Source organism: Nematolebias whitei, chromosome 16 (genome assembly GCF_014905685.2).
Source record: "Nematolebias whitei isolate Nwh7 chromosome 16, NemWhi1, whole genome shotgun sequence".
In the NCBI taxonomy this organism is placed as follows: domain Eukaryota; kingdom Metazoa; phylum Chordata; class Actinopteri; order Cyprinodontiformes; family Rivulidae; genus Nematolebias; species Nematolebias whitei.
Genome location: NC_056513.1, coordinates 23,995,317 through 24,020,145, shown reverse-complemented (window position 1 = coordinate 24,020,145; position 24,829 = coordinate 23,995,317). Strand labels below are relative to the sequence as shown.

At 37.6% G+C, this 24,829-nt stretch overlaps 1 protein-coding gene across 1 annotated transcript in view; it reads left to right on the top strand.

Annotated features, from left to right (window-relative positions):
- The window catches only part of mad1l1 (mitotic arrest deficient 1 like 1), a 94,137-nt gene that overhangs the window by 22,650 nt on the left and 46,658 nt on the right, over positions 1 to 24,829 (top strand). The window contains exons 12-15 of the mRNA XM_037689806.1: positions 1,313 to 1,453; positions 1,862 to 1,918; positions 3,731 to 3,822; positions 4,022 to 4,112. Coding sequence (XP_037545734.1) covers positions 1,313 to 1,453; positions 1,862 to 1,918; positions 3,731 to 3,822; positions 4,022 to 4,112 — 381 coding nt within the window. The remainder of the gene's footprint in view (positions 1 to 1,312; positions 1,454 to 1,861; positions 1,919 to 3,730; positions 3,823 to 4,021; positions 4,113 to 24,829) is intronic.

Here is a 24,829-nt window from a genome sequence, read left to right as displayed (position 1 = left end):
TCTGAAAGTTCATCTCTGAACGGGACACGGACACTTTTTTTTTTCCATTCAACCTTTATTTAAACAGGTAAGTCCCATTGAGCCACGAGGACTCATTTACAAGAGAGACCTGAATTTTAACAAAGGGTGTTGACAACAGTGGACAACAACGACAACAATGGACATTCACAAATGATGCGTACAAATTTAAGTTTTTTTATTTTTTTTACAATTGAAAACAAAATAATTAAAAGTATAATTAAAAAGAAACGTAGCAAAAAAACCCTGCTAGATTATGAGGTGGTGTAGAATACTAAAAACAGGAACATGTCTGCACTGGTTCAATGGTGGTTGGTGTTACTTGTGATTTATGAACCATTTTGACTTGTGTTCATTTACACTGTTGTCACATTACAGACACATTCTAGTGTCAGCAACAGCAGTGTATGATAAAATTTAGTTATTTAGCGTTACGCTACGTTATTTTATTTTTTATTTTTTGCAGTTTAGCGTTAGTGAATGTAATGTTTTATTTAGCGAATTAGTGGTTAGCAAAGCTGATTTTTTGTTTAGATTATACCCCACTGGTAAAGAGATAAAAAAAAAAATCCATAATCAGTGTTGAACCCATTCATAACATCAACAAAAATCTCAAACTAAAATCAGCCCTGAACTCTTTCAGACTGATCGCAACTATTCAGATTTTATTGTAAATCATTGATTTTGTCATTATTTATCTTAGAAATATGACAGACCTCATGTCACTCTTGTATCTTTTGTCAATAAAGCTAAAAGCACTGATTTGCTGAAAGAAAAACATGCATACACAGTGTATTGCATTCAGCCTTTTAATGGGTTAAATGGAATTAGTTTAAATATTACAAAGAAAACTTGCATGTTCCTGAGTTCTGCAAAGACAACTGTCACCTAATTAGTCTATTAATGGATTAAATGTGATGCCAACATGGTACATGAGACAAAGCTGTGGTAATTGCCTCCCACATGTAGTGTACTAGTGCTGAAAGTATTTCTCTAGTTCCACAATTTGCTCCTATTCTGTTTGAACATTTCTTTAATTGTAGCCTTGCTCTGTTCTGTTTATGGAATAAGTGAATCCTTCAGGATGTGTTGTGTTCACTGAAAGTGGTTTGTTTGTGTTGCCAATAATCACACACTTGCTTAGTTCAGGTGCAGTTTTCAGACACATAGTTTTTAACAATTTGGAAATGAAGCTTAGGAGTGTGAAGTGAATTTCTTTAGTTTTGACTTCATAGACTTTAGTTTACCAAGGGTTTTTGATGTGTTATTTTAATGTACCTGACTTGTGTTCTAGGAACGTGATGGTATGCGGGCCATATTGGAGTCCTATGACAATGAGCTGGCTTCTGCTGAATATTCTCCTCAACTCAGCAGGCGGCTCAGAGAGGCAGAGGACATACTGCAGAAAACTCAGAACCACAATACAGAGATGGAGGTGTGAGCAGACACATTCTTGCACATTTCCTATTTCATACTTTGTGATTTTTAGGGCTGCTCAGTACATGTGGGTGTATTGAACCGTTTCAGTAGACGGGGTTCTCGGTTCTGTTGACGGGGTGGAGCGCCCCACGTATAATGGTAGGGGAAACACTGGATAGATGTTTTCCCATTTGTCGCATGTTTTAGTGTTTTTACAACAATAATAGACACGGCACAAAATAATGTGCCTTGGCATTATTGAATGCACCAGTGCTGCGGTTGGTAAATGATATCCATCCCCTGCTTCACTTACATGCTTTTATTTTTTTATGTTTATCAGATGAATCAGATAGTGTTTCCATAAATTTTTTAAAGTATCTGTTTTGAAAGTAACTGTCTGTATCCTTTTCTCCCATCTATTCAGGCTCAGTTGACCAAAGCTCAAGATGAGGCAGGAGCCCTCAAACTACAACTACAAAGAGTAAGATAAAAATGCAAAATTCTAAGAAGAATTAATTGGTAAAATAAATAGGATGTTGCTTTATAGAGTGATTACTTAATGATGGACACTTCACCCTGATGCTACTTTTTGATTGTTCTGCAACATCAAGTCTTGAGTTCTGACGATTTAGATTTCAGTTTCTTGGTTTTACTTACTGATAATCCACAAACATTCACTTGTCCAGCTTTACTGATACCATGGGTGGTGGTTCCTCATGTTGCACACTTATGATGTTTTCAATTTTAGTCTACGTGCATCCTTAAAAAGTCTTAAAAAGACTTAAATTCATATTTCTTAAATTAAGGCCTTAAAATATCTTAAATTCATTAACAATGTGCAAGTTGGCCTTAAATACATTACAGTGTTTCCCCTAGATAACTTGCCATGGCGGAACGCTCATCTCGTCTGTGATTTTTGTTGGGGGGTGAACAGAGACTCGTCCCAAGCTTTACCCATTATTACACCAGGGATTAAAGCAGGAAAAAAAATAATTTCACTGAATTTTATTTTCACATCTAGAGGTTACCCAAGCATCAATACCCCCATACCCATCCTAGATACATACACACACCAATACCATGCATTTGAGAGCGTATTCCTGCATATAGGTCACTTCCCAAAGGTTTTCATGTAACGACGAGTATACTGTGTACATGACCTTATTAAAAGTGCGCACAATAATGTTCTCAATTGAAGCACTGAAGTTGTAATAAAACTAATCTGCACCACATGGATCTAATGATCAGTGGCGTTCTAAAGGAAGAGAGGGGTTTTGAACAACTTTTCTGTCACCTGTGTCATTGAGCTGCATCAGCTACTTTTAATGAGTTTACTCCATTGCTGCCAAACCCTATCCAGTGTTTCCCCTACCAATGATGTTCTGAACCAAGCGTCCCACCTACCAAGTCCCCACCCCATGGCAAACAGCTCTGCTACTTCCAGACGGAGAGCGGAGATTGTAGCAGCTCCGCTCAGACGTAGTATTTGTTATGTAGCGCTCCAGTACCACCATCGCAACCCCCTCCTTCCCACCCAGTCATCAAAACGCCAATGAGACGGGCGCCCTCCCAAAGCAAGTGACCTAGGGGAAACACTATCTGAATCAAATAGTTCATAATGCCTCTCTAAGCAACCTTGAAAATGATCAGTAATTATACTTTAAGGATAATTCCTTTTCATCATACCTTTTTAAGTTGTTTTGTACTTTTATCGATTTTTGTTTTGTCGTATGCCTTTATCTTAGCTGAGGCTTTCAAATTTTCTCTTAAACTGGAATGTTGTAATAAGATTCAGGTTAAACCTAATCTATTTCACACACTTTGACACTTTGTCTTTACATAGTCCACGATTTACTTCATTTTTGTGAATTCTTGTTGCTAGGGTAACCTCAAGATAGCCATGGCACTGAGTCCTGACATGTGAAATTCACCTGCGTGGCATAGTAGTACCAGTAATCATTTATTTGTCTTGGGAGAACGTGGAGAGGATGCACTAAAAGACAGTCGCCAAAAGCAAAAAGAAAATTAGTTGATGTAAATGTAAATGAGCATAATTACAGAGAAGAGCAATATCGGAGAATATGTAGGAGACAAACGGATAAATTGAAAATTGTAATAGGAGAAATGAATAGGATATTATTAAACAAAAAAATCAGAGGATTAATTGTGTTTAAAAGACTGATTTTATCTCACTTGATGTGCCTCTCGGATATCAATCCAAAACAGATTTTTGCAAGGCCAAAGGTGGTATAAGGATGGAGTAGCAAGATAATTTTCTTTTTCCTTGTTCCAGGTGGAACTGGAGCTGGAGACTATTAAGAAGCAGCAGGCTTCAGCTGCTGACAGCTGCTCTTTAGTGACCAAAGAAGAGGTCAACATACTTAGGTGGGAAACTCACACAACCTGTTGAAACAGATACTATTTCAAATCCTAGGTCATGAATAATTTATAGCGGATTAACAACCCGGACCCCACATACTGGCTCAAGCAGAACTATACCCCAAAGAGGAACTCATTTAGTCCACTACTTGTGTATGATTTTATTTTTTACAGCAGATATTGTGTTTGCACTTGCATTTTTCAGACAGAAAATTGAAGATTTAGAGCAGGAACGACAGTGTTTGGAGGAAAAGAATAACGTTCTGGAGATGAGACTGGAGAGACACAACCTGCAGGTAGGCACCAAAACTTCTGTCCAACTGTTTTTAGTGATGGATTTACTCGTCTGGCACAAAGGAACCAATTTAATAACCCCAAGGGTAGCAGCCTAGTCTGCAAGACACCATAGATTGATTCACACAAACATATCCTATATCTGACTGTTTTTCAAACACAATTGGACCCAGGTGTCGTTCCAACAGTGTCCAGTGCTATAGTTTTCAAACCTTTGGCTGGATTTGAGCCCCATTCTTTACTGGATGAAGGGATTATGGCATACGGAGCACTTGAATGGAGCAAATAAATTCAGATCCTTTTTGGTTCCAAATTAGAAAAAAGTTGATTGTTTATTAAGCTGTGATTTTGAATAGGCCGAATGTAATAATTTTGGGATTGTATTACATTTGCCTAGTGCTTTTTAAAATTTATGTATCCACATAACTCAAACTGGATGTCAGCTACTACACCAAGAGCCATGAGAATGCCTCAAAAATGCTAAATGGCTACAACTTTAAATCAAATTGGTTGATTGAAGGTCAACACTGTCTTTTTGTTTCACGGTCTGGGGATTCTAACAAGAATGCAGGTGAAAGAAATTGTGTCCCAAAAAATGCATACAAAAATGTCCGATTCTTAACTTTTCTTTTCTGAACCCGTAACTACTCTAACATACAGTGTTAAATGAGAAAACATGGAAACAAGCTCAAATGTTGCGTGACAAGCAAGACATGTGTAGTGAGTCACGTGAGGTACGTGTCACTTGTTGTATGACAAATATATGAATTATATATGCATACGATATTCACGAGTTCTTCATTTTTCTGACTGTAAATGTCGTGCATTGAATTTAACAGAAATGTAACGAGAGACGTTGTTTATCTTTGACCCATCAAATGAATGGAATCATTTATTTTCAGAATCAAAGTTTAACATCAAACATTTACATTAATTTGGCAAAATATGAAAATAATAACAGACAGTTTCACAGAAAATGAACTTCAAATCACTCGGCGGTGATTTGAGGACTTTGCTTAAGATATTTCTAAAATATCTGTACTGATTTATGAGAGAGAGAGGTGGGTTTTAGAGTGAAAGGAGATTATCTTACAGAGAACTGTGTGAGGGAAGTTTAATCTGTTTAACCAGAAATTGCACGCTTCGTCAGATCCTCAGCCCGTCCACGGTACACTTGAGTCGAAGAGGAAATCTTTACCTGGTTTGACGATAGATCAGCTCAGTAAGAGTCCTTCAGACTGTTTCAGCGCCTCCGTTCAGAACAGCTAGAAATCCTCGGAGAGTCGTGCGTGGTTAGTTCAAACAGAAGTATAATCCCAAACGTCCCTGGTTCTTCATAACTCCAAACTCTTCATAACCGGCTGCATCTCTCAGAACTCTCATTCTGTTGGACTATCGGACCTGTTGTCAGCTCTCATTCCAACATCTCTCAGAACTCTCATTCTCTTGGAATTCTGGAATTCATAATTCTCTAATCCTTCTCTTCTCTATCTCTATTTTCCAATGAACTGAGAAGTTGCCACATTTTATTTGGGTCGACTTCCTGTTCAATTTAGAGCTTTCTGATTCGTGGAAGGACCAGAAAGAGGAGTGGATTTGTGACGTAAGATGTTATCATAAGTCAAGGATTGTTTACAACATACAGAAAAGATTATTGCAGCAACAGCAGACTTCGTGGAGTCTCACACTTTGTAATCTTCTCAAATAGTAAAACATGACATTTTTCTCGGTAAACATTTTAGTTGACCGAAAACCAACCTTTAACATACTTACGACAGCTTGCTCATTTCAGACAGAAAATCAAGAAAGGCATATTCAGGCGATTTCTTCTCTGAATGAGGAACAAAAATCATTACTTACTGTTTATGTAAAATAAAAATTAGTAGTTCTTTTCAACCTGTAAAGCATTGAGTGAACTAACACAATTTGATTATCAAAACATTTGTAAGACAGTAATGATTATAGAGGATTGTCTTTTCTGCTTGATTAATTCAAGAAAGAAAGTTCATCAGATGGTTCAGACTTATTCAGATCAATGAAAATAACAGTCTCTGTCCATCTGGTAGATTTGAGGTCATCTGGTTCACTACACATGCGTTCTCAAATATTTTGAGTTCAAGAAATATCTGCACACCTTCACTAGATTAACGATAGTAAAAAAGACTGACAATTTTTCTTTCCATTCTTGGGTTAAATCAGGACCTTCTCTGAATACCTTGCCACCTATTAGTAATTGTATTACAGTGACTGACACAGGTGCACAAGTATGCTTTTTTTTTTTTAGATGTTTTTATTTATTTTTTTCTACATACAGTATGTGAGAGTCTGTTTGATCACGCTCTCAAACTCCTGACTCACACTGTGCCAGACTAAGCCTACCACGGCACTTTAATGAAATGTGTGTGGGCAAGCATGTTGGTTCCATTTAGCTGCGGAGTAAATGAAATCCACGTCTCTTCAAGCATGACCACTACCTTTAAGGCAATGGTCAACCAAGTGTGTGTAGGAGAGTGTTTCTGCACCAGTTTCAAGGTTACACAGTCAATGGATCAGGTGGGTTCTTAGGAGCTCATTTTTATGACTCCTCCATGGTCTAATGCACACCAAGAAGCCTCTATATTAGAAGAAACGAGTGACTGAATAGAGAAGCGTTTGAATGGAGAAATCGATGGCTGAATGACGTTCAGAACTGAGCGCCTCAAAAAACTGACAAAAGAATTTTGTTTTATTACACTAATTTTCACAGCAGCTTACGTACCCGAACCCATAATTTATCTCTGGTCTTTATATTTTTGTCACACTCTCAACCATTCAGATGACTTTTGTCATGAAATTGTTCTAATGTACGAGCAATTCATTAATATATTGTGGCATAGAGCCCTTTTAACTTGTAGTTATTTAAGAGACAAGGTATAATAGTAAATACCTGTTTATAGTATAGACGACAAGAAAATGCAACTTATTCATGTTTATTTTTAGCTGAATTCAACAACCCTGTCAGCAGTTTCCATCTATTCACTCTGAAATACTGTAAACCTCTTTAAGGCTATGTGTCCAGATGCTAGTGTCTCCACAGTTTGATGTCTTACGTGCATTACTGCATTCCATCTAGTTGTGCAGAATTATTTTTCTTCACCATATGCATAGTAGTTTAACACAGCAAATCCAGATTTGTATAGGTATTACACATTTGATTAAGACATTTGTAGCAAATAATACATTTCCCAAATGATTGTTTTGTATTGGCACAGAATGTGTTGCATATTGTTTTATATGTTTACTGAATGTAGTTTTAGTGAGATTGTTTTCCCCCAAATGTGTCGAAACATTCCCAGAGGGAGAAAAAAATCAGTCTTTACCTAACGAGCTTTTATTATGCCTATTTACAAATTTATAATTTAGTTTTTACTATCCTTGAGAGGATCGTAGATGTTTTATTGTTTTTAAAAAGCACTATCTTTTTTTTATATATTCCCCTTGCAATGCTGCAGCTTTGTTGTTACCTTCTGTCTAAATAAAACAATTCCCTCTAAAACAGACCCGGTATTTGAAAATTGCACATGTATCTGTTCATATTTTAAGTATACCAAAATGCCCAGTTAAAGAAAATAAAGTAAAATAAAACAAAGTAATTAAAAAGACAAACAGCTATACCTCGTCAGAAGCAGCTTGAGCTGCTTTTATCTGTATTGGGGGATGCGTTTATGTCATCTGCTGCACATTATTTCATGTGAACCTCTAGCGCAGTTAGGAGCAGGCAAACTTTTGGGGTTTAATCAAAGAGTTAATTACATTATTTGTCAAAAAGGACCTTCAAAAGCGTGAAAAACAGACATTAAAAAAAAAAATATATATATATATATATATAAGCTGCTTGTTGGGCTTCGAGATATATTTCCCTTTCTGCTATAGTTTTTTTCTCTTTTAGATAAATAATTGTTGCTGTTGCTGGAGGTTGCATCAACATTATCTCGTCACGGTGCTTCTTCTGCTCACTTATGGAGTTCAGCTGTATAATAACCAGTCACAGTGTTTACTGGATAATAAACATTATGCAGTAAATCTGTGTATTAACGGTCACATAATGAAGGCTGTTTAAGTCACATACATAAATAGTATGACAGTGGCATTTGCACAGGAACCTTAAAACTAGAAAATCTTAAAATTTAAGCGTTTAAAATAATAAATGCAATATTTCAATAATTATCCAAAAAAGTTCAATCTGGTCCTCTGGACATTCAAAAAAACATTTTGTTTTTTTGAATGTCCAGAGGACCAGATTGAACTTTTTTGGATTTTTCTACCTGGATTATTGAGCATGCATCAAGATATTTCAATAATTACTTTCCATGAATGCAATGTTTTTTGTAATTAGTCAAATAAGTCAAAAGTATTTGCTATTACCTTTGCTTAATTTGGGAATGACTCTTTATGAGCCTCACTTGCCACTCTGCTGAAAGTGCGTAACCATGCAACTAAATGTGCTCTGCCAATTTTTCACATGTGGCCTGTGGTGCAATGCCGAGTGGATGATGACGGGTGACTGCTGCGGCTCAAAAATGATAAATACCAACCGTGGTTTAAATTCTGAAGTAGCTACCTGAAATGTCTGCGAAATGGCTGTGTGAAGCCATGAATGCCAAGTCCAGACAGGAATTTTTGATCAGAGCTGGTTTTTCACGCTGGTTAGCTAATCCCCCAACTTCCTTCTTACGCAAAGGAAGAGAAACATTCACAGACAGTTTACAAGCTTAAAGAGATGCTTTAAATGTGTAGGTGCTACAGCTTGCTACTGCCACTAATTGTGCTTGCAAATAACCACAGAATTTGATGTAAATATAATGTGTTGTGAAATTTACTGTTAGCAGAAAAAAAAATACATGTCTAAGTACTGTTTTCATTTGTTGTAATTGTATTATTAGAGGATGGGCAGTAGGTGTTGTTTAAAAAAGGCGCCCTGACTGGAAAAACACAATTAGAAAACATCTTAACACGTGACCACCAGGTGCCTGTATTAAAATTAAAAATGTTGTGGCAGTCACAATTATTCTTTGAATTTGCATATTTTAAATATGCTTTGAATACTTAAAAATCATGGTCCATCTCAAATTGGTAGGTTGCATTAAAAGCGGTATGTCTTTTGTTTACTGTTGTGGTCATTTACACAGACGGTGCCTATAAAAGTTTTCACCTCCCTTGATTTTTAAAAAATCCTTTTATTACTAATAAATTTGATCATTTTCATTATAAATTGGCCTTTTTGACAAAAATAAATAAATAAATAAAACATACAAGAAAGAGAATTCTATGAGGTCACCAAAGACACCTGTGATCACCCTGAATGAGTCTCTCCTATCCCACTGAAGCTTGTAGTGCAGTAGTTACTGGGGTCTCTGCAGGCTCTCTCACTGCTCTCTTTGCATGGATTATTTTTTTATTTGGTTTATTGGCATTATTTATTGACCCTTTGATGGACTTACGTCCTGTCCAGGGTGTACCTCGCCTCTTGCACGTTGATAGCTGGATATGGGCACCAGTGACCCCCTACTACCCAAAAAAGGAAGAAGTGGGTGAAGATGATGGGTGGATGGATGGATGGATGAATGGCATTACTTTGTAGAAAATTGCTTTAACTTTGTCATTTAAGAGGGCTATTTTTTTTTTTTTTTGTCAGAAATGCCTGATCGTATGACTTATTTATAACAGCAATAAAAAGACAAAACATCCTAAGAAGTGAATAATTTTTTAGGTACTGTACATGTTTGACCTCTTCAAATTTGTACTTTATGCAAGTTTTCTTCATTTTCAGTAGTTTTTTTTGCTGCAGTATATTCGTTATAAACCACATACAGACAGCAACCTTTTTTTTTTTTTTGGTAGATTTTGGGCTTTTTTAGGGCAATACTTCAAGACCAGCAACTCTACAAGTGAAATGCAAAAAAAGTTTTAGGTTCAGAGTTTCTTGCTCCAGGCTACACACACAGTTTCACAAATAGCTTACACTGGCTCAAAACAAAATGGCCATTATTCAGTTCCAATTTTTGATCACTGTACAATTTTAGACAGATTTGTTGCTCTTGTTATCGTTTTTGCTATTATAATAGAATAGTTATTTTGTTCTTTACCATGAGATTTTCTGAAAAAAAAATCTCCCTTGACCTCTGCCTTTCTGCTGCCATTTGTTTGCCTTGTAATATATTACTTAAGGAGACACTTTTGCATAAAACGGCTTACTTCTACATTACAACTTTGGGGGCAATGTGAGGTGTAGCACTGCATCAAAATACAATTTGACACGTGAGCTGAAAAAGTTTAGATTTGAAAACAAATCACATTTAAAGCAGCAGTTATTCAACACTTTTAACAGGACAGGGCATTTTCCACTGTGGTTTACATTGTTGCTGTATTTTTGATAGTTATTGTAAATTGCACAAAGTTTTTGTGCATTGTCCATCTGTTTTAAAATGCCAAAATGACCAACAGCTTTCAGACACAATTATTTTTAGCACTATGAAGCTTTTGTTTGGAGATACAGATTCTGTCCTACTAGAGAGAGCATGTGTTCTGATAAAAAAAAAAAAAAAAAAAAAAAAAATTAAAAGTATGTTTTTTGAGTTTGCAATTTAGTTTGATATCTTTCCATGCAATGCATCTTTCCAGCATTTTGTGTAAATTCAGTGGTTCTACAATTATATATTGTAGAAGCAGGGCACTCTGCCCTGACAACAGAACCGAGCGCCCCCTACCAAACTGAACTGCGTCCCCCACCCACCCTTGTCGGTACTGACGTAACACTAAGTTAACAGCACGCTAGATAAAAAGCTAAAGGCAGCGCTCATGCTGAAACCTCCCCTGCCCCAGCACACACACACACACCATCACGGACGAGATGAGCGCCCTGCCATAGCAAATTATCCAGGGGAAACACTGCCACCATTACGAGCATCTTTCTAAGCAACAACATGGACAAACTTTCACTTATAGTCAGCATCATGAAAGACTTCTCTCTCTGCTGTTCTGTGCTTCACTGAGATCTGGCTCACTGAGCCTGTCCTCGACAGCTAGCTCTAGATCCCCGGCTTCTGCCTTCACAGAGTAGACTGGTACACAATGCTCTCAAGGAAGAAAAAAGGAGGTGGTATCTTTTCATATCAACCAGTGCTGGTGCACAGATGTCACAATTTAAGGAAAACCTGTAGTCCCAATCTGGAGGGTTTTTTTTGTTAATTAACTGCAAACTATTTTATTGCCTGAGGGTATTCTCATTTGTTGTGCTTGTGGGAATCTACCCCCGCACATGTGTACATGAGGCAATGCACATTCTCACAGAGCAGATCATCAGCACAGAGCACAAACACACATACTCAGTTTTCATTGTTCTGGGAGACTTCAACAGAGTTAAACTCTTTCACGAACTGCCCAAATACAGGCAGCACGTTACCTGTCCCACCAGGGAGAGTAACATAAGATCACTGCTACTCTGTGTTAAAGGGTTCTGTACCTGTGTTGCCCTGGGCATCTCTGACCACAGTCTAATACAGCTACTTCCCACTTACAGACAGAATCTCAAGTGCGCCAAGCTTGTGGTCAGTACTGTGAAGAGGTGGACTAACAAAGCCAAAGAGAGGCTCCAGGACTGTATGGAACTGACAAACTGTGTGTTTGATGAAGCTGCAAGCAACTTGGACCAACACACTGATACTGTGGCATCTTTTATCAACTTCAGTGAGGACATGTTCCCCCGCCTGAACTCGCATTAAGTACAACAATGGCAAGTCCTGGTTTATTGCCAAACTGAAGCAGCTGCGCCGGTCCAAGGAGGTAGTATACAGGAGTGGAGATCAGATGCTGTATAATAAGGTAAAGAATACAATGAATGGGGAAATCAGAACTGCTAAGAAGAACTACGGTACTCAACAAGTTGAGCAGTCTGTCAACCACTGAACCATCAACCATCTGGAAGTGCCTACAGAACATCACCAGCTACCAAAGCCCACTCTTAAAGACAATGGGTGACTGTCAGTTGGTCAATGAGCTTAACATCTTCTATTTCAGGTTCCATAAGCACAGCCCCACTCAACAATTCAACAGCAATGGACATGACATGACCCATCAATCAGTCCAGTAGACTTGTCAGCAACTGACTAATCAGCGATCACAATTTGTCCCAAAGTGTAACGCCCCTTATCTGTAAGAACCGCACCCCTTTTACCTCTGACAGCATTGTCGGGATTTTGTATTACCAACGCTTTGCAATCATAGGGATTTCATGAAAAATTATCCAAAAAATGGTTAAACGTTGTCAGTGGGGACCATGCAATTCAGGCATGCGTTCCCAAGTGTTTAAAGAGTTGATTACAGTTTCCATTTCCAAAACCTTAACGGTCTGGAAAATGTTTTAAAGATGGATAAAGCTCATGAGCTCAGCTGAATACAACAGTGATACATGGGAACTACTGCATGTTCGTCTGTACGAAATAAACTGCAAGTAAATCCTCCATTTTTAGTCATAATTACGGTACATCTGTCCAGAGCAGTGCTTGTTTATTTATTTATTTATTTTTTGGTTAACGCCATCTTTCATATTTATGCGCTAATTAAATTAGGATATGTTGGTAAAATGTCTTTTTTTATCTGAAGCATGTTGTCTTTTCCCTTAATTTTCTTCTTGGAGTGTACCAGAATACTTAATTTTCATGTAAAAAAAATAAATAAATCACTAAATCTTCGGGGGCGGGGGTGGAGGGGGCTTGGTTTGTCACCTGTTTCATCCCTTCTTAGTTTGCAGGTACAATTGTATGTTCCCATACAATGACGAAATTAGTTCTCTGCATTTAAACCATCACATGTGTGATACACCCAGGTGGAGCAGTGGGCAGCAATGTAAGCGCCCAGGGAGCAATTAGGGATTAGGTGTCTTGCTCAAGGACACTACAACATGTGGGCATGGCGCAGAGTTGGACCTGTGACCTTTTGGTCCTAAATTGGCTGCCCTACCTCTGCACCATCTCAGCCCCATCTCAGTAGAGATCTCGGTAGAGACGGGGCCAAAATGGGAAGATGTGAGTGAAGGATAATTTTGGTAGGCAGGGCGCTTTGTTCTGTTGACAGGGCAGGGTGCCCTCCTTGTATAACAGTAATTCAAATTATCTAACAAAAATTATGAAGGAGTGAGTGCTGCATAGTACATTTCCTAAATACTGTAAATTAATATGAAGAAAATGCAGTGTATGGTACTATGCCTGCTTTTGATGAGCCAACTGCATACAAACTGCACATTTTACTTTGAATAATTGTAGTCATATTTATGTATTATTACATTACTGGTTGCAGTTACATTATCAACTGATATTTAATACTAGACCATTAATGTAATAGCCAACCAAAAATGTAATGAGATGTTCTGATTATTGGCAAAAATTTATTATTTTATTGGATTAAATGATGTATTATATTATTGGCTACTTATAACATTATAGGCTTTATTACATTTAAAATGACCCAAAATATTACATTATTGGCATGTATTATACTATGGGCTATTACATCATTGGTTGCTACAAGGCTGAAAGTGGTTCAACAGTAAATTACAAAAACGTATTAGTCTTGTGGTTTTGTGTTCTGTTGGTATTGTTACTGCTTCTCTAATTACCTGTCAAAAGATTCAAAGGTCACTCCAGTGCTTGGCTTATACTAATGACAGCCCTGTTTGTCTAAAATACGTGTTGTGTAAAACCTATTACAATTATTCTACATTTTTTCTTTCAATGCTCTACTTGTAGAGAAACTTTAAGTTAGAAATAGAAGTGACTTTTAGTCTCAATATTTTGTGCATGTCACTACTCTGCAGATCCCTGCCTTCATGCTTTCCAGTCACAACCTCAATCTCCTCTTGCTTATCTACAAACTCCCTCAGACTCAACTCTCTATGGCAGAGCCTGACAGAAATTCTGAGGCTAGAACAACTTGGACAGTTTTAATTCAAACAATAGTCTATAATTCGCCACAGAATTATTTGCATTTCTTGGGATCCACCTATTGTGGGCTTGAACTACTCTCTGAAATGTGAAAATACTAATTAGAGCCTGACCAATATGAACATTTTGGCTATTGCCGATACCAATATTGGGAGGGGAAGGCGTCCGCCAATAACCGATATAATGGCTGAATTTTTTTTAGCATTGTCCACCCCGAAGAATCTAAGAAAACAGCATCTGGAGTGGGGCTTGTTTATTTAGTGCAGCTGTTAGCAGCCATGAAGCTAAACAAATCAGTTCCCCACTATACCTAGTCCCACAGTAGGTTTACAAGTGGTGCACTGGTCAAAACAGTCTTCCTAACATGTATTCTCATTTTCTATTCTCCATTAAGTTATCAAGTGTGTTACATAAATATAAATTCAACAAAGAAATACCCTTCCCTGTTCCTTGTTTAAACAGTCAGTCACATATGGTGAAGGCCTAATTAGTATTGACCGCACAGGCATTTTTTTCTTTGCAGAAAACTAAAGCTTTTAGACCAACAATGCCTTTCATTGAGGACTACAAAGATAACATCACTAACACTGATATATATTTACCTCTACGTTGATTTATTGTTCTGGATAAAGTTTTACAAGGCAATGGCCTATGCTAGGTTATCTAAACGTTGGCTTGCTAACTTGAGAGGTACATAGTTAATGACAAGTGGGTTGGAGGATTGAAAATAATTTATTATTGTTGATTTGTTCTATAGATCAGTTAAAATAAACTTACCATGCTCTGTTCAGCAAAATATGCTACTCACAGTATTGTTCCCTGGTTCAACTATGCTGAAAGTGAAACTTAAGTGAATGGCCACGACTTGAAAGTAGTCCGCATGTGCCCTCTGCTGAATGTACAATTATGGCTGGTTCTCAGTGTTTTAGAAGTGAAAATTAGAAGTGTTTATATCGGCGCATAATGGGACAATTATCACAGATACAGATATGTTCCCATACGTCTATCGGCCTAAATTATCGGCCCTACCAATATATTGGTCAGGCTCATATAAACATAATAAACATCATTACTGATGGAAGAGGGAAATCCTATAAATACCATAATAGTCGTCATAATTTGAAAGGTAGAGAGATTTAGGTAATTTTATGGTTTTTGTTACCAGTTTTCTAAACATTTGCTAACAAATTGTTCAAATAATTTATTATAAATAGTTTTACTTACAAAAAAAAGTGTTTTAGGCTGACAATATTTGGAATTGTAAAATGTATCTGATTTCCTCTGAACACATTTTCAGAGATTTTTTTTATTTTTATTTTTAATAGCAAATAAAGTAATCTTGAGGAACTTCTGTATGGAACTTCTGCCTTCTAGTGGTGTTACTAAGGTTTGCCTCATTTTTTTATTTCTTTCTTCTTTTAAAATTCACTTTAGTAGTTCAGCAATGATCTCACACTCTTCTGAATCACTTGTTCACTCACCATGAATTTGCTACCTGTTTCATTAATGAGTCTTGTGTCCTTAGTGTTTTATGCTATGTTGGGTATGTAAGTGGATGTTTCAGTGCAATTTGTTCAGCAGTGTTGAACAAGGAAATGTACCCCACCCCGACCAATCTTTCAGCAGAATAGTGATTTTAAAAAAAAACTTGATTCCTTGTTGTTTTGCATTCACAGTGTGGCTCTTGTTCTATTTGGAAATACATTTTATACTCTGGTATCGGGTGTGTGTTTTATTGTTTTTTTTCTATGAATAAGACATGTGTAGCCTCAGGCACTTTACACTCACCTTGCACCTTCCAATGCTGGTGGTAGAGTAGGGTTTATATATGCATGTGACTACAAATACAATCACAGACGCACATCAAAAATTGTCTACCTGAGAAACATTAACTCTAAGGAGTTTGCTCACACACCTTTGAACTTACTTCATTTATGTGTCTATGTTTTATACCTGCAATGAAGAAAAACATGTTTGGTTTTTTAACACTTTTCAGGACCTCATCTTTTTTGTCAGTTTTTTTTTTAACTGGTGTTGTGCATAAATATTGAGAAGTGACAATAGCTTTGTTTAAGTTTCATTTTTGCTTTTGGCTTCCTACCAAATTAATTCACCAGGAAACATTTTTACATGTTTGTAAAATTAAGTCGGAACTCAACCTCCTAAAAATAATTATGCTGTTTTTGGCATATTCTTAATTAAAATGTTTTCTGTAATTTTGAAGTACATTCTCCTCAAACTTTTTTTATTTAGCTCAGTTCACTTGCAGAGTGAAATATAATTCCTCAACAATTTGTTGTTAACATAACCTTTTTAAAGAAAAATCTGTTTTAAGATTTTATTTTAACATTTGATAGTTTAATATGCATACAGTATCTGTCTCACATCATCTGACTCTTTCAGTTTTCTCTGTTTATAGAACAGCATGTACGTAATAGAATTTTTGATCAAACGCTCTATTTACAAATGTAGAAGTTCAGAAGATTTACGTCATAAGAAAAAATACAGTCTGACGCATGTGAAGTCCAGCTTAAAATAGTTTTGTATATATATATATATATGTGTGTGTATTTATATATAAATACATGTTTTCCCTGTAATTCTTTTTGGAAACCTCAATCTCTACCTTTTAAATTATGTAGAATATTATTTATAGGATTTCCCTCCTCCATCTTTGTACTTTCAGTTCTGCAGATACTCCAGCACCCTTTGCTTTTGTCATATTCTGTCCATGTCCTTTGCTCTTTTCTTTCTTCATATTCTTTTTTTTTTCTTCAGCTCACTTCTTTCTATTCTTTGCCAGCAGTCTATTTGCTGTATCTGCCTGGTAATACCGGTATACTGTAGAACTTTATTTATTTATATAGCACATTTTAAAAACCACAAGGGTAGCCAAAGTGCTGCACAACAAGACAAAAAGACTAATTAAGACAATAAAAACATACAAAGCATACACAAAGAAACATAAAAACATAAACATACCAGTTTCACGGCAGGTGTGATTAAGATGCCATTAAAGATAAGATCACGTGTTAAAAGCCAAAGAATAAAAGTGTGTTTTTAAGAGATTTAAAAACAGGAAGCGAGGAGGCCTGCCTGACACTCAAGGATAAGTTGTTCCACAACCTGGGAGCAGCAACAGCTAACACTCTTGTCACCTCTGAGCTTCAGCCTAGTTTTAAGGATTGTCAGCAGCAACCGATCAGCTTGAGGGTAAGGATTGGGGTGGGCAGTAAAGCTGAAGTAGCTCAGACAGATATGGTGGGGCAAGGTTGTTCAGGCATTTAAAAACAAACAGCAAAAGCTTAAAATGAATTCTGTAGTGCACAGGGAGCCAATGAAGTGACGCCAGGATGGGAGCGATATGCTCACACCTACGGGCCTGACTTAACAAGCGAGCAGCAGAGTTCTGCACAAGCTGCAGATGGGCAAGAGAGGTCTGGCTAACATACCGTGCATTAAGTAGTCAAGACGAGGTGTAATAAAAGCATGGATTCATTTCTCCAAGTCAGGTCTTGCTAAGATTGATTTCACTTTTGCTATTTGGCTAAGTTGATAAAAAGTTTTCTGAACAACGCTGCTGATCAGTTTTTCAAATTTAAAATCAGACTCAAACTTCACCCCCAGATGGGTGACACAGTCCTTGAGATAAAATGACAGTGAGCCAAGATCTATGCTGGGAAAGGGACAGCAACTCGGTCCAAACATCATAACTTCAGTCTTGTTCTCATTTAGACTAAGGAAGTTAAGAGAAAACCATGCCTTAAAGTCATTAAGGCAGTGTGTAAGTTGCTGGAATGTGCAGTTTTGTGCCATGTGAAAATAGATCTGGCAATCATCAACATAGAAGTGAAATGATATGCCATGTTTCCTGAAAATAGAGCCGAGGAGGAGTAATTAAAGAGCAAATAAAAGAGGGCCAAGGATTGAGCCCTGGGGGACACCATGTGGAAGAGGAGCAGTGGAAGACATACAATTGTCCATTTTTACGCAGAAACTCCTATTGGTTAAATACGACCAAAACCAATTGAGGGCGACACCCCTGATGCCCACACAGTGCTCAAGACGAGAGATTAAAATGTTGTGATCAACAGTGTCAAATGCAGCAGACAAATCTAAGAGCACTAAAATAACAAACTGTCCGGAGTCTGTTGAAAAGAACATATCATTTGAAACCCTCAAAAGTGCACTCTCTGTACTGTGGCGGGCTTTAAACCCAGACTGAAATGGCTCAGTGATACACGGGAGGGATGTGGAAACTATGGAATCTTCAATACCAACCATCCAGATTTAGAAACCACTTCAAAAACCCAGTGTTTCAAGATTTGAGAGAGAAACCTGCTATCACACCTAGAGATTGACGAGAGATATTGAAAAGCCCTGAGGACCTCAATACAGGGGCAGCTGCCCTCAGGATAAAAATTATGAACAAACTAAACACATACAGCCTGCACCCCTTACCGAGGTTAAGTGACAATGTATCATCTGAAAGATGTGAATGCAGAAAAAGACGTAACAGTTTGTCAGCTGACACATCTACATCAACAGCATGATGCTGTCTAGTCAATATGGAACAAAATCTCAGACGTTTCCAACATCTTGTGGAATCTGTGACCTAAATAATGAAGGCAGTTCTGAAGGCAGAGGGGGTCAGACCCAGTATTAGTGAAGTGTACCAAAGTGGCTGAGGAGTGTATGTTTATCCTCTTATATACTCCCCTTTAGGCAAAGATTTATCCCCAACCTGAAGAGAGCATTTCACTTTTTTCCAACTGAGAGCCATGGCCTCAAGTATAGAGGGAATTATTCTCATCATAGCCCCTTCGTTCTCTGCTGTGGACTGTCCCAGTGCACATTGAAGGTCAATTTGAATTGACCTTGTTTACTTTTCTGTTTAGTAACTATAGGTGACATTTTTGTGTGTGTGTGATTTGAAAACATTCAAAGAAACGCTGTTAAACTGAATGAAACCCATGCTTCAACCAACTCCTTCACTGATACTGTACAGCCTGTTGAGATGCAGAAGAATATATTTATTTTGAGCTTAGAACTGGAGACCTACTTGCTTTGTCAACAGTGCTAACCACATTTACTGTACCGTAATATGCAATTGTAGGTTTGTGTGTCAGAAAACTTTTGGCCTTGAATCAGTAAAGTTGTAAAGAAATTATTATAAACAGATTAACGTTTTTTTATTTAACCTTTTTCCCCAATTTATTTATCTTGATAAATAGAACTTTAACTGACAGGTCAAAGACACATTAACATTAAACTCACATAAAAGTAGCTTGAAAAATAGCTTCTACTTGTAATTCAGATATAGAAGATTACCAGTGCTATGCTTTACTAGGCACTTCCAATTTAAATACTAGGATGCCAAAATGGCGGTGTAGACCCTCCTTTTTGATAGAATAATTTGACCAACTGGGGTCAAATGAGCTTGTCAAAAAATAAAAAAATTATTTGGGGGGGGAGTGGGTGGCGGGGTCAACTAAAACATGTCAAAACGTACTGTAAAGAGAAACTCTAGTCTTTAAGAGGTGGCTGAGTGGTTTAAGAAGGATGAGTAATTTATCTGATGAGGAAATTGATGAAAAATACGAGCAGTGAAGCGTCTATCGGAGCGCATCAGACAGTATGGATTATGAATTGGGTCATATAGCAGCACATATTCTACTTCGAAAGCAAGTGAAGATATTTTATTAACAGCTGCTGTTTGTTTATATATTGTTTAGATGTAAATACTTTTGGTAAAATTAAGGAAATCATGCACTTTGATGTGTTTTCAGCTGTGTGTGGTGCGGGCCAGGGTGGGGGAGATGCATGTATTTTCATGCTTATTGCTGTGTGCTTCCTTACTGTTGATTCATAATTTACTGTGTTCTAATCATGCTGACAGTAAATGTAGAATATGATTTCTGTAGTTCTTACCTTTCATTAGAGCCCTCACTGATGAATGTATGTTGAAGCATTCAGGAGTTATAGCTTTATGATGTTGGTGTCCAATTTTGTGGACATGTTGGACTTTATTTTAACATTTTGAAATATGCATGGACATACTTTCATATAGAAAACAAATTCTAAGTTCTAGAATTGCGCCGCTCAAGGTGGCTGCATGTTGGAGCAGCTCTGTTACTTTCATTCTGAGATTTTGCTTTTGGAAACTTTAATTCCTGTTTTTCTGGATGTAAATCAAATTTTTTGGATGATTGTTTCCTCTGGTATCAGATGCTGTGCAGCTGGAAGGATTTTTATTGAAACTTTTTAAGTTTTGGACATTTGTTATGATGCGTAACCATGGCAACAAGGCAGTTTTCTACAACCAACAGCAGCTGATTAACATCTCAAAAGCTCAACAACAGCCCCAAATCTCAAATGAGTTGAAAAGGATGTTCTGTGGACGCATTCTCATCTACCTGCCAGCTGTGCTCGAGTGCCTGACCACTGAGATCCTGGAACTAGCAGGAAACACAGCTCATGACAGCAGAAGGACGGGATCGTCCCTCGGCGCCTACAGTTGGCTGTCCACAGCGACGAGGAGCTCTGCAGACTGCTGGGAGGAGTGGCCATCGCACTGGGAGGAGTTCTGCCCGGTATTTGGGTGGTCCTACAGCCCAGGGGAACCGAGAGGCCAGCCGAGTCTGGGTGGACGGATCGGACGGCATCTGCAGCCAGTTTCTTAGGATCCACTGTGGGATGGACCTTTACAAGAGATCCTTCCTGTCTACAGTCATCAGTATCTATAACATCTCTTAAAGAAATGAGGATAACGAGTTACAACAACAAATAATTTCCCTTTGGGATTAATAAAGTATTTTTTAATTGAATTGAATTGAAATATAGTAGTCCCCCGTTTATCGCGCTGGATCCGTACCCTGAAGCCCCGCAATAAGTGGAAAAACTGCCAAGTTCAAGTACAGTAAACTTTATATTAAGGCTTTAGAAACCCTTCCCACACTCTTGGAATGTTCAAAACTCTTAAATCTACGTCATTTTAACAACATATGTTACTAAATTTTACTTACTAGCTCTGCAGAACAACAACAGCTCTGGTTCTGGTCAAACTCCGTTTTATTCTGACTCTGTTCTTTTCCGCAGACCTATCTTGTAGCATTGAAGCCCACAAATCAGTCCCCTAAACTCTTAGATCTACTAATTTTAACAACATACAATACTTATATGTAAATTGGCTATAAAATCTTACTTACCAGGCTCTGCAGTACAGGCGCGGCTCGTTTCCAGTCCGACCCAATAGATGAAAAAAGTCCCGGTACAGCATGACTGAAGCCCCCCGCTCCATCCAGCTTGGTGTGTGCGTGCTGCTGCCCAGGATTTAGTCCATCACCTCTGACCCGGTCCGGACCGGCACCTCGTGACCAGAACCTGACTGAACCCTGCAGCCGCTTGTTGTCTGCAGCTCCCAGGATTTGGGTCACGCTGAGTCCAACTACAGCCCAGCTACTCAGCAGTGAAGATACAACTTGAAGGATGAGTTCAGCTTCAGAATTATTTGTGACTTTCCTACCAGTTTTGTGAGCTTCTCCTTACAGAACTTCTGACTTTGTGCTGCAAAACTTTCCCTCCATTTGCAGCAAGCAGTCAATGCTGACTTCTGGGAAGTAAACTGATGGCTTCTGAGTAACATAGTTCTTTAGACTGGCAAAACAGTGAAAGCTTAATTAAAGAAAACTACGAAATGGCAGAACTTTTTTTGTTGAAAATATTATGTGCATGTACATTACTGTACTGTACTTAAACAAAACCGTAATAGAGCGAGTCCACGAAAAATGAACTGCGAAGTAGCGAGGGACTACTGTATGTCCAGAATAATCATTTTTAGTTCTATTGTTAGTTACCATATTTGAACTGGTAATAGGTAAGACTAGATGCTGCAGCCTCATATAATTTTCCAGTCCAGACTTCCATCCCTCCATATGCATAAACATAAACAAACAATGAAAACGCTTCGGATGAGGAAAAAAAATCTATGGTTCTTGTGCCAACTTCAATAACTACATACTAGTTACAGTTACAATATTTATGACAAAAGATCAATGTTATCTTTACAGAGAGACCAAAAACTAGAATTTACTCCACAGGGTCCAAGAACAGCATTTCATTTGGGTACATTTATTCAGGCGTTTTCATCATATTGTTTGGCAATACTTAACAGGCAAAAAAATATATATTAAAAAAAAAAATTTAACAGTAAATTGGGATTTCATTAGTCCCAAACACTGGCAGAAATGCAGTATAAATTATGAAATCTTGAGCTTTATTTATTCTTTGTACAATCCAAGTATTTCCCTAGAGAAATAAAAATGTAGTAACATTGGAGTTCAAATTCATGCAGACATAATAAATAACACATTTTTACTTTGTTTTCAATGACCTGAGGTCTCAACTTTTTTTCTGGATGTTATTATCTTCTCTGTTATGTTGGGCATCATTTTCGTTGTTGTGATTAACAAGTTAACGTAGCACACTTCTTGGCACCATATCTAGTCCCTATTCCCTTCCTTTGAACATAATGAACGGTGCAAAGTAAGGCTGTTTTTGTCAAATCCCCCTTTTATTTAATACATGTTTTTGAGTTGTCCTGTAGTTTCATTAAATCCTCAGAAATAATACTAACTTTAATGTATTGGATATGTATAATGTTTATATTTATGTGCATGATTCAGTTTCATTTACCCACCTTCACAAATTGCATAATGTTACTTAAATAATTATTTCAAATCAAGCAACGTTGTTTTTTCCATTGCCCCCTTTGAACACCAGTTAGCTTGCCCCATCTCTAATTCTACCTAACTTTAATGCAGTCCTTCTCATATAGTGGGGCGCGCTCCCCTGGGGGGGCCCGGAGCAATGCCGGGGAGACGCAACTGACCCCGGGAAACATTTTGCAGCAGAGATTAAGGTTTTTTTTTTTTTTTTGCACCATTCTCATTGTGTCAGGGTGCGTTTGTCAACTGTTTGCTAAAATCCGTAAACTCTCAGTCTAATAATAAAGTTATGGACAAATATGTCTGTCTTGTCGTTTGGGGAGCCATGCTTGAACCGTGTCGCTGTGACACCTCCTCAGATGGTGACGCTCTGAACGCTTGTCACCCACATCACGCATGCGACAGAGAATAAACTCAAAGCGAGAGCGTTACCTGCCCCTCTTCCGCTTTTACTTTAACAATTTTTTTTAGTTTGTCAAAGCACAATTTTGATCTTTTTTTAAATGCAGAAGGTATGTTTACTACATGTTAGGACTCTATTCTTTGCTAACAAGTTCTCTGCTCTGGACGCATTTCACGCACAGCACGCAGCAACAAAGAGTATAAACTCAAAGCAAGAGTGACACCTGCCCCCTCTTTCCTCTTTCACCTTGACAATATTTTTTAGCTTTATCGATTGTCAAAGTACAATTTTGATGTTTATAACAATTTTTTAAACAAATTATACTATTTACAGTCGCGGCGGAGTGTTGGGGGGGCGCAATATGTTTACTTCTTCCTGGAGGGGGGGGGGGGTGGGGGGTGGCGCATAACCGAAAATAATTGAGAAGCACTGGTTTAATGCTTTGTGTATCGACTGTTGTCTACTTCAAGTAACACAATAACTGCTTTGCACTTTATACAGGTACACTTAAAGAAAATTCCTTTAAGTCGTTTTAAAGCTAACCCTTGCTAAAGTTGTTTGTTTACATATATAAACTCCAAAAGTAAAAATAAATTAGTTAAGATTTCCTCCTATTAGTTAGCTGTCAATTAGAGCTGAAGGATATGAGTATATGATGATGTTATTAACTGTTATTATGGAGTGTCAGTTAGGGCTGCAGCTACCAGATATTTTAGTGATTGATTAATCTATCAATGAGGCAAAAAAAAAAAAAAAAAATCTAAACGTGTTGCACAGAATGGTTTTGCTACACTTGCAGACACTTCTTACTGCAATCAAATAAAATGTACCTTGAGTAGTCATTATGCATAGTCAAAATTAATATACATTCATTACAAGCCTTCATCTCAAGTAGCAATCACACTAATTGCAATCAAAGCGATAAAATGCCATCTTGAGTTGGTACCACTTTGGACTGGACACATAGACTTAATACTTTTTGTTGTCCCTTGTCACGGAGCAAAGAGGGGGAATTGGAAATACTCTCCGTCTGTCTGTCCAGTCATGTATGTTTTGAGCATGACTTAAAAAATAACTGAGGTACCTACTTCCATTTAGGTGTGTGGCTACATCCATCCATCCATCGGCATCTATTATCTTTACTCACTACTTCCTTTCTAAATTGTGAGTGTGTGGCTACATCTAGGTGTAAAAAAGGTTATTTTTAAAAAAACTGTGTCGTCACATCTAACTCTAAGATGGCTGCTGTCACAAACCTCTGTCCGTGTTGTTAGCGTGATACCTTGAAAAATAAATTGCTTATCAACTTCTATTGTGGTGTGTGGCTACATCTAGGCAAATAAAAAGTTCATTTTGGAATGTAGGTTGCTGTGTCTAAATCCAAGATGGCTGCCACCATAAATGTCCATCCATGTTGTGAGCACAGTAACCTAAAAACATAAGTTATGTACCGACTTCCATTTCGGTGTATGGCTATATATAGTGATAAAAAAGTCCTTATCAAAAATTGGCATGCAACATCAAAATCCAAGTAGGCTGCTGCCATATACAGGTCCTTCTCAAAAAATTAGCATATTGTGATAAAGGTCATTATTTTCCATAATGTAATGATA